Here is a 13579-nt window from a genome sequence, read left to right on the forward strand (position 1 = left end):
GCCTAATATCAAGTTGTTAAAAAAGTGCAAATCTCTGCGAAGTGAAGATGGCATTGTTGGTAAAAAGGAATGAGGAACCTGTAGGCCTATTTTCATGCTCAGCTGTCTTCTTTGGAGAAAGATTGTAATGCCCAGGGGGTTTCCCAAAAGTCAGTCCATATCAAAACTACCTTTGTTTCCTGGTTTCATCACCATTCAGTTGACCTGAACAGTAGGCTAACTACATTTCCTTGAATGCAATGAGCTGAGAAACAATGGGTCCCGGGTTGCTCAGTAGGCGTCTGACAGACTGCAAAGAAGCAAGCCTAAACATAGCTGTTACCTGATGGCTTCATATTGTAAATCACGCGCTGTGTTCTTCCTGTACAATGAAATTGCAATCACTGACATGCAGGTCTAACGTAGTTCTTTCACAACTTTCATCACAAACTAAGGACGCTCAGAATAATTTCAGCAGACTTTTCAACAACAATATGTGTTTTGTCCACCAGATGGCAGCAATGCGTGCTATTTTCGCGGTGCAATTCACCTGAAATCAAAGCATCCAAACCTATGCAGGCCTACTGCCGTGGAAATTAAATGTGGTTGGTGATAATTACCTTTTGGATCGCGAATGCGAATTTCCGAGATACATGCATTAAGTTCATGTATCGCCGTGACAAATACACAGTTTAATCTAGTTGAGAATGTGTACACACATTTCCGTTCAGGCAGGCATTCGGGCATCCCCTCAGCACGCCAGGACACAAACATGGCGGCCTCCTTGCGGCTGGGGCGTCAAGGAATTTTAAGCGGGTTGAGATTAATAAAACTTAAAAAATGTCCGTTCCAAACACATACATTTCGGGAACAAGTCAGGAGCTTATTTCAGTCTCCATCTTTCTTTGGTAAGTATTGAGATACAAATCACTGACATTGCTGCTTGTGTTGCTAACCTGGCTAGCTGTCAAATTCACCCACTGGTTATCTTAGTTAACCTTTTCGTAACGTTACATGTTGTAATGTTGTGACATTATTGTTTTCCACAAGATTTTGCTGGCAGTAGTTGGGCACCGATCTCTTCATTGTATCCCCAGTTTCATCTGTAGATATCATTGTAATGCTCTTGGCAGCTGCTTGCGTGTTACGATACAAGTCAACTGAGGTCATCTCAACCACATCAGCTAACAAGCAGACAAATGCAGCAAGTTGTGTCTCATCAATTCGTCCTTGGGGTTTCTGTGACAACAGGGACGCTTTACGGCGTATTCATCTCCTTGGGTGGTGCTCTATGCTGGTTTGTTGTATAAAGTACGAGAGGTAGCTAGTGCTGCTGCTGAGAGCCGAGTTGACATCCGAGGCAGGTGGATTGAAGAAGGTGTTCAACTACGGGGCTGCTAACCCTCTGACTTATCAAATTAACTTACCACGAAGTCTTCAAATACAATAGCAGATAGCAGATACTATCTGCTATAGTGTTATCTTTGGAAATGAGGTGACAGAACTCGGAGCTTGTGTGTTTGGTGTATGACGATGCCATGTCGTCGATGGCCGTGTAGGACGACGTGCTTATCATAATGCCTAAGGTTACGGTATTTAGAACTATGGTGTACAGCCAGTGTCCTCTCCTCTCTGATGTGACAGCTGTGGCTGTCTGACAAGCGGATTCAGAAAACTATGAGGAAAGGAGGTTATCAGCCTGCGGTCTGGTTACATGCTGCAGAAATGACACGATACCCTGCCTGTCCTGTTCTTAGAATACAGTAGTCTCTAATCTGTAGTAGAAACAGTGATGCTTTTTGCGGGTTTTTTCGTGATGTTATTGAATAATGATGCATCGTTGCGCCATTATTTTTTTATGAAGGAAAGGCTCGCATCATCAGGCTTCCCAGCTTAGCTTAATTGCGAGGGGCCTTTAAGTATTACATGAAATAATGTAGATGTTGCATTTATGCATTAAGTCAATGTCCCCTGTTTTTCGCCAGGCGGCAGCATTGTCACAAAAACGCAGAGCCTGCGAAAAAGAAATGATTGGTTCCCCACATTTTAAATGCTTCAAATGTCATCAAATAGGCTACTTTGAGAAATGGGGAGATACTTCTTGCAATCTTCATCGTGAATTAAATGGTGAATTATATCTATAGCCCTGCCCTCCAGTTAGACATTGGCTCACTAATAAAGTTAAAAAGAACGCAGTCATGAAGACATTGTGCAATGGTTCTTTTGTAACACACAAACATTTGCACAAGCACAGACAGAAAACCACATGCAGATATTCACTCACTAAGACATGCAATTGTGCACACACACGCACGCAGCTGCATGCACAAATCTGAAAAAATTCTTACACGCGGACTCTAGTGCTGTAACGATACACTCAACCCATGATTCGTATCATATCACGATTCTTGACCTACGGTTCGATACACCCCACAATTTCACATTTGCCAGCATTATAAAATAAGATTATTAATAAAACCTATGATAGATTTATAGGTAGAAATAATAGGTTACAAGAGGCTACTGATTTAAAAAAGTTAAATAGAATAATGATGATGGTATGAGGCCTGGAAGCACTATCACTTCATATCATGTGGTTGTTTTCTGGACTGATGGGTAACAAAACTTTGAAAGGGTGCACCACGATGCTGCCTCTTGTATCGCGATACATTATTGTGACTGTGCATTGCGATTTCTCCGTTCAATACAATACCGTTACAGCCCTAGTGGACACTCAGATCATATGTTCCATTTAGGCTCATCTGTATGCACACAGTCAAAGACTCATCAAACTCATCGATGCCCAAAACACATTGCTGTTCTCTGTCAGAGCTCTCCGGCCCCACACACTCAGCACTGGCCAGGGCCCAGTTGACCGTGTACCCCCTCGCACTGGACATAGCAGGTTGACCCCAAATCGACCCCTGTTCCCCCTTGCCACCCCCCACGCACATCCGGTTACCAAGGCAGCCCCCGGAGGCCCAGGCGGCCCAAGCCCGGCAGTGCCATGGTGGTCCGGAGCGGAGGGCCCCCGACCCTGCTGTGCTATCCAGCATAGAGAGTGTGTGCGTGTGTTCAAGACGACCTCTCCATCTATTCAGTTAGTTAGTGTGTGTGTGCGTGCCTGCGTGCGTGTGTGCATGCGTGCGTGCATGTGCTTGTTTGTGTCCCTATTCAGTTGGTGTGTGTGTGTGTGTGCGTGTGCTCAAAGTTTCCTCCATCTAGTGTGTGTGTGTGTGTGTGTGTGTGTGTGTGTGTGTGTGTGTGTGTGTGTGTGTGTGTGTGTGTGTGTGTGTGTGTGTGTGTGTGTGTGTGTGTGTGTGTGTGTGTGTGTGTGTGTGTGTGTCTCCTCGCCATCTATTTAGTATGTGGGTGGTTGACGTTTTAAGGGCGTAACGTAAAAAAAAAAGTTTTTCCAATTCCTGAAAAAAAACGATGGGAAAATTTGGAAAAACAATGAAAATAATAAAGCTCATAGTGGTCCGTGGAATTGCGCCTAATTTTTGCCATTTTTGGGAAAATGTGGCCTGCGGTGTGACATCCTTGGTGTGACATTTCTGTAAGATACAAGAAAAGTATTAATATTCTGCACAAACATATCCCCCATGCTCTTTGTACTGTTCCTTTAATCCCCACCCCCCACACACACATTACTACCCACCCGCACCCCCACCCACACACGCCTATGCATTGTACAGGCAGATTACTGTGATTTCACTGCATGGTTTCACTGTATTACTTGTAATAATTGTGTGAATGTGACAAATAAATCTCCTGGTATCCTTATATCCTTGCATGATACATGAAAAAAGAGTAAGGATTGAGTAACACATTGCATAAGCATGTCACACCGCATGACATGAAGTCACACCACAGGAAATTCACTGCATTGTGGCCATTTTAATCCTTTTGTATGACTGACCTCTGAGATCATGCTAACTAGATAATGATATTGTGTTTAATCTTAATATGTGTTTTCATTTATAAAAAAAAAAAAAATCTACTTCTATAAGAGCAGTCACACCACAGGACACCATAAAATGGACCTAAGCATTGCGTGCAGAAACATTGCAATATGTAGACATATTAAGAGGTGAGGAGTCACCTTAAACTTCCAGACCACTCTCCAATAGCTGAGGTACTGACTGGTTAGGAGCCTGTCTTTAAGACCCTTGTAGTTGGCCTTGCAGCTGCCCGTTCACCAACATGGACATACGTGTCACCCCACAGGACGCAATTTGTGATACGAAATGGAACTTATAGTTCATATTACTGGCTTGATTTTTTTTCACATTTACATATCTTAATTTCAAGTTAATATTTATGCAATCATGCCAAATGCTTCATACATTATTCAAAATGCTGTTGGTTAATTTATATATATATTATATTCCAGGATTCATTAATGTTACAGTCACACCGCAGGATATTTGACATAAACCTTTACATAAATCTTAACAAAAATGTTTCTTCTCATCTAAGACTAATATGAAACATAATATACCAAAACAACAGTTTTGTAGGTTTTTAACCAATGTTACGAAAAAACAAGGCGTCACACCTCCCACCCAAGTGTGTGTGTTTGTGGTATGAATAGACATCTGCAGTGTGTGTGTGTGTGTGTGTGAGTGCATGTGCTAAATGCTATTCATCTATCCACTTAGTGTGTGTGTGTGTGTGTGTGTGTTTGATAGAGAGAGAGAGAGAGAGAGAGGGCAAGGTGTGTGTGTCGTAGAGTGAAGATGGTGTGCAGGCAGCTGATGAATGCCCAGCTCTGAGGGGCCAGCTGTACTGTATGCTAGCAGTTCTCTACAGTGTCCATGGCAACAGGCTCATCCAGACGTCCACAGGGTCTAATACCTTTGATGATGACTGGCACGAGCAAAAATAGCTGCTGTCTGTCTGTCTGTCTCTCTTTCTCTCGCTCTCGCTCTCGCTCCCTCTCTGTCTCACATTTATTCTTTCTCTTTTGACTTGAATATTTACAATCTCTGTCTATCCCTCAATTCCCCCACTTTGTCATAACTCTTACATTTGTATCTCAAACTTCTGAATTCAGTCTTCTCTATATCTGATTCTGCCGTCTACTCTTTATATCGTCCTAAAAGCACTTTCACTCGTTGGCCGTTGTCCTACCATTAATTCTACCATATATCTTCACACTTATAATATAAGACAATAAATTGTCTGAATTTGTTTTGTCTTAGTGTTACTGTGTAACCGTAAGCTTACCTCTTTCTGGCATCATTTCTCCCACTTGCATTGGTGAATGCCATGAATTTCCCCTGGTCTGTGTGCCATTTTAACGCTGTGCTACCTCTTTCCACCTGCAGGGGTCGCCCCAGTGAAGGTGCAGATGCCGGCCCTGTCGCCCACCATGGAGGAGGGCAACATCGTCAAATGGCTGAAAAAGGAAGGTGAGCCAGAGATACGCATACACTCTGGGGCTGAGATGGTTAGCGTTGCCTAATAATGAGCACTAGTGTCTCTTGTTGTGTATCTGCTAGTTCTCCTTCTCTCACACTTCACATGTCCTGTCTCCGCTAAAACCCATTCACATTAAAGTGGAGGGCTGCAACTTGTTTTAGCCAAATTACCTTGAACTGCCATGGGATTCTGAAAGTAGTACATGATCTAGCCCATTAGGGATAAAAGGTAAGTTTTTCAACTCCTGCCAAAAAAAAAAATAAAAAAAATCAGTGCTCCCTTGGTTAGCTTCACTAAACGCATGTGGGGGTGTGGGAAGCTGCCCAATCACTCAACTGCGCTGGTATTTTGGAAGATGGAATAGGAAGTTGATTACTTATTTATTAAATGGCTAAAATGGGGAATTATGTGGATTAAGCTACTGCAGATTGTGTGGCTTTCAACTTCGGGTGTTCTGATAATTCATAAGCATCCAAAATCCCATTGCATGTGTCAACAAGAAAACTTACAGAAAACAGCTTTAAAGAAAGCAAATTAGTTCGCTTGAAATGGTCCACATCTTTTCATTTGTACCCCACACTATTTGTTTGTTTATTTCAACGGTCGACAGTTCTGTATAAGACTCCTGTCCCACCCTCTTGTCCCACCCTTTTGTCACACCCTGTGTTAAGGGCCTTGGTTTATGATTTTTTTTTAAAAAAAATTCTTGATGATTGGAAAGGAAGAGAGGTACACTATGCAAGTCTTTTGGTTTTGAGGTGTGTTGTGTTGAATTGAATGGGGAGGTCAAAGTATAGCTCCATCCTTATGTTGTGCCTGCCCGAGGGCTCCCTGCACTTCACTCTGCATCAGCAGAAAACTAATGGGGTGTGGTGCTGCACATTAGGGGGTAAACATAGGTTTCAGAACACAGGCAGGCTGTCTAAAGGCCACCTCAAACCCCTCCGGTAGTTAGCGCCGCGCACCAGCTCCTCAGCAGTCACCACCTCCCCTCTCCCTTCCCTGCCACAACCGGAGTACCATTTCAGCCCGTGCTGCTGTGTGGATAAGTAACCCTGCCAGGTCCGCACCTCAGAGATACAGGATGGTGCGTAATGAAGTGGTCGAAGATGCCTGTTGGCTTCATTAGCAGCAATCTAGGTAGGTCACACTTCAGCTGGAGTGTGTGAACCTGCTTGAGGTTGATTAGCACTAGGCTAGCGCTGCTATGTAGGGCGCATGATAAAGGGATGGACGATGCTTGTTGGCTAGGCCAGGGGCTGCTTGTTAGCTTGATTAGCAGGCAGCTCCACTAGCTCTACTTAGGTGTAGGTCATGATGGTGCCTTTGGCACACACGAGGGTCCTGCTTGTTAGCTGGGTTAGCGGCCATCTTTGTTTCAAGCGCTAGGCAACAGTACATTCATTGTGTGATGGAGGGCTAGTGCTGCTGATTAACGACTCGCACAACAGCGGTGAGAATATCTGAACCGCTTTGAGTGAGCTGTCAGCAATGGACAGGCACACATACAGTATACCCATTGCATTTTGACACTGTACGCACACACACACTACACATACATTGAGAACATGGCAGGTGAGGCAAATCCTCATCCATCAGCACTTTAACACCATCTCTATTGAGCACCATGCCTCAGCAGAGTGAATGCATGGAGAGAGAGAGAATAAAGAGAAGATGTCTCTCAGCCAGTTACTGTAATGAAACATGGGACAGTAGGGAGCCATGGTAGGTGCTTTCGTTAAATGGATTTATTCTGCTTGGATATGATGGATCACTCTGTTATGGCGCTGACATAGGGTCTATAGCCTGTAGTAGCGCACAGGACTCCAATGCATTCTGAATAAGAATACTAGTGGCGTTCCCTGAGGTACAGTGAGTCCAATATGTATTTGATCCCTTGCTGATTTTGCCGGTTTGCCCACTAATAAAGACATGATCAGTCTATAAATGTATGATAATATGTATTCAAACATGGAGAGACAGAATATCAAAAAGAAATTCCAGAAAATAACTTAAAATAATATATTTTAATTAATTTGTATTTAATTTAGGCCAATAAGTATTTGACCCCTCTAGCTAAAGAGGATAAAGTGCTTTGTGGCAAAGCCCTAGTTGTCTAGCACTGAGGTTAGATGCTTCTTTTAGTTAATGACAATGTTTGTGCATATAGTAGAAAATATTTTTTGCCCATTTTTCTTTGCACATTATCTCTAAAACATTAATAGTTTGTGGCTGTAGCTTGGCAAATGGGAGGTTCACTTCTCTCCATAGAATTACTATAGGGTTAATATTTGGAAACTGTCTAGGCCACTTCACGACTTTAATATGCTTCTTATCGAGCCATTCCTTTGTTGCATTGACTATGTTGTGTATTATTGTCATGTTGGGAGATCCAAAAATGGCCCACCCTTCAGTGTAGTGGTGGAGGGTAGGACGTTTGCACTGCACATTACATGTCTCCCTCCATCCATTCATTGACGATGCGAAGTTGTCCTGTGCCTTAGCCAGACAAACACCCTCAAACCATAATGATACCTCTTTCATGCATGATGGTGAGGAGGGTGTTCTTGGGATCATAGACAGCAGTACTCTTTCTCAAAACACATTGCATTGTGATAATGCCAAACAGCTTGATTTTGGTTTCATCTGACTACAGCACCTCCTTATCATATCCTAAATCAGTCTGATGTCTGTTGACAAACCTCAAGTGGGACTGCGCAGGTTCCTTCTGAAGTAGAGGTACCATGTGTGCACTACAGGATTTTAAACCTCTGTGGCATTAAGTGCTACCAGTAGTTTTATCAGTGATTTTGGTCCCAGTAGCTTTGATATCATTGCCTAGTTCATCCCGTACAGCTCTAGGGTGATTTCTTTCTGTTCTCATGATTATCAAATCCCTACAAAAGGTCAAATCTTGTATAGAACCCCTGACAGGCTGATGGATAGTCATTTTGTATTCCTCACATTTTGGAAGAAATGCATCAACAGCTGGGTCATTAATACCCAGTCTCTTTCTTGTGGCTTTGCAGTCCATTTAATCTTTGTTCAGGTCTAAAATCGTGTCCCTGATATCATTTGACTGCTCTTTGGTCTTTCCCATGGTTGGAGGTTGGAGTGTGACTGATTCACTCATACTATGGACTGATTCTGCTGATTCAATGTGTCTTTTATGCATGTTAGTATGTACAGGTGTCTTTAATTCAGATGACAAGTTGATCGGAAGTGCCCATATGGTCTGTGGGCCCGGAACTGTAATCAGTTGGCAGGGGATCAAATACTTATTTTGCTCGATGAAATGGAAATAAATTAATATATATTCTCTTCAGTTAATTTCTGGATTTTCTTTTTGATATTCTGTCTCTCCATATTAGAATACATATTATCATAACATTTATTGACTGATCATGTCTTTTTTAGTAGGCAAACCAACAAAATCAGCAAGGGATCAAATACATATTGGACTCACTGTAAGTAGTACGCTGGAAGCTTGGCCTCCCTAAATTCCATAAAGGATCTAAGTGTCCCCACATTTTGCTTTAAAAATTAAATTAATAAATAATGTTGGGCACCTGTTAATCGGTGCAGTATTGCTTATTCACTTGATGAGACTCTACCAGGGGTATGACTTAAAAAGATGTTTGAGATATAAATTTGCAATTATTTTCGAATAGTGACCTGGAAAAGGCAGTATGCTGGTCAAGTTATGAAATCAAACCGTGGCAGTGGTGGACTTTTTCATTTGGAGCGGAGGATGCCGGTTTTAGGAGAGGAATTATTTTTGTTTTCGGGGGCGGGGATGCCATCCTTCTCATCCTGTCCCCAAGTGCTGTTGATAGACATGTTGTTTTGTTCATTGGGCCTGCTAGTTTATAATGCATCCCACTCCAGAAAACCAAGAGAGAAGGAGAGAGCTAGCTACAAGGGGGGGTTAAAATTGAGTGTGAGGGATCAAGTAGGAGGGGTTGTATGTTTTCTCATAAAGTCTTGTTGATTAGTTTTTGGAGGGGTGCTGTTCTGAAGATGGGATGGGGGAGGTGCGTGTGCGAGTGTGTGTGTGTGTGTGCGAGTGTGTGTGCGCGAGTGTGTGTGTGCGAGTGTGTGTGCGCGAGTGTGTGTGTGCGAGTGTGTGTGTGCGAGTGTGTGTGTGCGAGTGTGTGTGCGCGAGTGTGTGTGCGCGAGTGTGTGTGCGCGAGTGTGTGTGCGCGAGTGTGTGCGCGCGAGTGTGTGCGCGCGAGTGTGTGCGCGCGATGGTGTGTGTGTGCTCGTGCGTGTGTGTGTGTCGGCCGTCTGAAGTTTCATTACAGGCAATGGATGATGGGGATTGTGACCTCCGGGGTCACAGCTTGGGCTCCGCAGCAGCCTGCTGTGATTTCGGTTTTTAATCTCGCAACACACATGCACACGCACGCACACATGCACATTTACACACTGGTCACAGCGGACATTAAAGCAAGTCTCCTGGCAGATACCAACCAGTGCATGTCGACATGTGAAATGTCTATCCTAAGGCAGTGCAGAGACCACATTTTCTCAATATTCCCCTCCCTCTTCCTACTCCATTCTCCTCTTGCGCTCGCTCTCTCTCTGTCTGTCTGTCTGTCTGTCTGTCTGTCTGTCTGTCTGTCTGTCTGTCTCTTTCTCTTTCTCTTTCTCTTTCTCTCTCAGGCACACACCGATTCACACACACACCGCCCTCACATCGTTTTCCAATTGCTCCAATGCAAAAGGGGGAGTGGTAACAGATATCTTCCCATTGGTGTTACACCGAGACAGATTAAAGGCTGACTCTGGGCTCTCCTCTCTCCACCCTTGTCCCAGTCTGCCCTGATAGAGCCCAGAATGGAGGTCGGTCTAGGGAGGGGGTGCAAAGCCATTACCCCAATCCACCGCCACATTATAAAGAAGGGATTGCTATACCAATACTCTCCCCAATCTCTCTTACTAGACCTGGGGGGTCAGCTGCTTTGCTGCTCTTGCTCATGTGCTGACCCAATGTCTAGTGTAGTAGTGTAGTCAGGGGATCTGCTGGCCTTCATGGAAGCAGGAGGGGGGGTAGGGTAGCCTTAATGCATGTGTGCCCCTCGGGGAAATCAACAGCCAGGACAACAGCATCACGCAGAAGACTGCGTCATTGGGTTATGTGTGTAGTAGAGTGTGTGTGTGTGTGTGTGTGTGTGTGTGTGGGGGGGGGGGGGGGGGGGGGGGGTGGGGGTGGGGGGGGGGGGGGGGGGGGGGGGGGTACTTACCCTTGAATATTACCCTAAGAATAAATACTTGGTAGACTTTGCTTACAAATAAAGGTAAGGTAAGGTAACTTTATTGATACCCGAAGGTAGATTTGTAGGTAAAAAAAAAAAGTAGAGGCTCACTGCACTGTGTGGTGTTGTTGCAAGCCTCTACTTTTTTTACCTGCAAACAAATCTACCTTCGGATATCAATAAAGTTACCTTACCTTACCTTACCTTACCTTACCTTACCTTACCTTACCTTACCTTACCTTACCTTACCTTACCTTACCTTACCTTACCTTACCTTACCTTACCTTTATTTGTACACAAAGCCTACCTAGTATTTATTCTTTTTGCTGTTACATGTGATGCTCATGTTTGCATACATGTTTATAAACCATGTCTTGTCCTCTCTTGGGATATCTTCCCCATATGGAAGGGAGGGGGTGTTTGTTGTCTTTGGCTGGTCTATCCCTCCCTCGCTGTGTTGGGACTAGATGGAGCCCATTAGGCAACAGCCCTTAATTCCCACCCACGTCACATGGAGAGGTGACAGTCGGTGACTGTGACTTGTCACCTGCTGTGCCTACAGATAAGGGTTCCTCGCGCTGTGTTCAGAGAGCTACAGGGAGAGGCAGACAAAGAGACGGAGAAACGGAGACAGAAAAATAGAGGTCTTATTGTCTTTACGCTCTCACCGCTGTTTGTGAGCTTGTCCTCCCCCATGCTGACATAACGGTCTGCACAACCATATATTTGCGCCTCTCCTGCAAGCACCACACCCCCAGCACCATGGGGTGACTGAAGACCCAAATTGAGGCCTCAAATCCCCCCCTTGCTGGGTGTCTCTGGCGGAGCAATCTTTTTCTATTCATCTTTGTTCACTCTTTCTTTTCCGGTCTTTCTTTCTTGTTTGCTCTTTCTTTCTGTCTCATCCTCTTCATCTCCCATCTCTTCCCTCTGCTCTTCACCGGCTGCTTTACTTTATGCAATACATGTATGCCAAGGCAAGGGGGCGCTGTTGCTCAAGCTGTATAATGCTCCAGTTCCATGTTAAGCGATATCCAACTGGCAGTTTTTGTGTGTCCATGGGTGGCTGCCTGGTTGCTGGTTTCCCTAAGATGGTTATTGACTGGTGGGGTTCCTGAAATGGATACAGGTGTGGAGGATTTTGGACGGTGAGAGAAAACATCAGAGGGGTATGGTTATGTGATAAACCTGGCTAACCTTCAAGAATTGATTATTAAGATTGATTGTTAAAATGATTTAACCTGCTAATAGATGACCCACAGACCTCATTTTGTTGAGGACTCAAGGCTTTTCTATTGGATGATTCACCATTTACCTCAAGGTTAACCTAATCTGGTTTCCTACTGTACTGGTTTACTACCGTACTGTTGGAGCTTTTTGTGTTGCTGCCCCCACGCTCTGGAACAATCTACCTCCCAATATATGCCAGGCCCCAACACTGGCTGCGTTCAAGAAGCACCTTAAATCCCATCTATTCACAGAGGCATATGGACTTTAACTTCACTGGCCCTTCCCCTGCACCTTCTCCCCACACGCACCACAACCCCTTGAACTTGGAGCAGCAAAAGACCTTACACTTCGCATATTAACCTAATACATTGCATGTTTACAGACTGCAAGGTTTATAGACTGTAGGCTACATTAAATCAAGACCTTCTGCTTTCTCTGGATCGCTCTCGAACCCCCCCAAATTCCCTCCCTCCCTTGTATCTTCTTTGATCTGTTGGCTTTTGTGTGATGAGAGAGTTCAGAGATTATCTCATTTGCTGCACTTTCCCATGACCAATGAGATGCTAATGTATTCCCAGTCTAACCTGCATCTTACCGGTTGTGCAGCACACTGCTACATTTGGCAGTCGTTTTATTTATCTTCTCCTCTTCATCAAATATGATGGTTGGCATGCGGTGCCATGATACATGTGTAGCAGTAGATAGAACATGTCATATAGTAGGTGTGACATAACTTTACATTCTAATCTATTATGTTCCCTGGCAAAAGGATGTCTTATTTGTTTTTTCCCTTGCAACCGTCTATCTCGGCTTGTTCGGGAAAAAAAAAATTGTCTAATGTCCAGAGATAGGCAGATATTCTTAATTGCGCATGTGCGTGTTTGTGTTTTGTGGTGTGTGTGTGTGCGTGTTTTGTGGTGTGTGTGTGCGTGTTTTGTGGTGTGTGTGTGTGCGTCCAACCAGGTGAACCAGTGGCAGCAGGGGATGCCTTGTGCGAGATCGAGACGGACAAAGCCGTGGTCACCCTGGACTCCAACGATGACGGGGTCATGGCCAAGATTCTGGTAAGTGGATAGCTGTCCAACTGCCTTGCTACACACAGTACATCAGTGCACAGTCTGTTTTAAATTCCAGACTTTATCGACAATTGAAGTGTTTTTTTAAGCTTGCTTTTGATGAAGTAAGGCTGATCAAGACCTGAAACAAAATGTTAATGTAGCGCCGTTGGCAGTCTCGTCCAGTGACATTTATCTGCCAGGATATGTTGAATGTGTCCTGATAGAGCCCAATCCTAGCAAGATTCGTTTTACAGTGCCAGATCACTGACAGCCTGAATTTCCCAAAACACAACAGATTCTCGAGTGTGGCAGGAACTTTCTTTCTTATTTTGTATATTTCCTCCCTCTGTGTTTGTGCTGGCAGACAGCATCTTCTGCTCCTTCCGTCTCCCTGCACAGAGCAAAGACAGCTCAACATCCTTGGAGTGGAAATGCAATGTTTGTTTTCTATTTTCCTCCCGGCAGTCCTCCTGTGTTTTCTTTTTTCCCCCTCAGCTTTTCAGGAAGTGTAGCATCCGTCTCTTGTCTTCTTTTTCACAAAACTAGTGTAAACTAGTAGCACAGATTGGCCATGATGCATTGTCTTCCCCTACAGCCCCTTCTGTTGGGATGCTAAATGTTTATGTG

The 13579-nt window shown here is 44.2% G+C and overlaps 1 protein-coding gene across 1 annotated transcript in view; it reads left to right on the forward strand.

Moving 5' to 3' along the window:
* Positions 1 to 712: 712 nt before the first annotated feature.
* The window catches only part of pdhx (pyruvate dehydrogenase complex component X), a 72987-nt gene continuing 60120 nt past the window's right edge, over positions 713 to 13579 (forward strand). Inside the window, exons 1-3 of the mRNA XM_063196593.1 lie at positions 713 to 887; positions 5313 to 5396; positions 12858 to 12958. Of these exons, the coding sequence (XP_063052663.1) occupies positions 752 to 887; positions 5313 to 5396; positions 12858 to 12958 (321 nt within the window). The 5' untranslated portion in view covers positions 713 to 751. The remainder of the gene's footprint in view (positions 888 to 5312; positions 5397 to 12857; positions 12959 to 13579) is intronic.

This window comes from Engraulis encrasicolus, chromosome 4 (assembly GCF_034702125.1).
Source record: "Engraulis encrasicolus isolate BLACKSEA-1 chromosome 4, IST_EnEncr_1.0, whole genome shotgun sequence".
Lineage (NCBI taxonomy): Eukaryota > Metazoa > Chordata > Actinopteri > Clupeiformes > Engraulidae > Engraulis > Engraulis encrasicolus.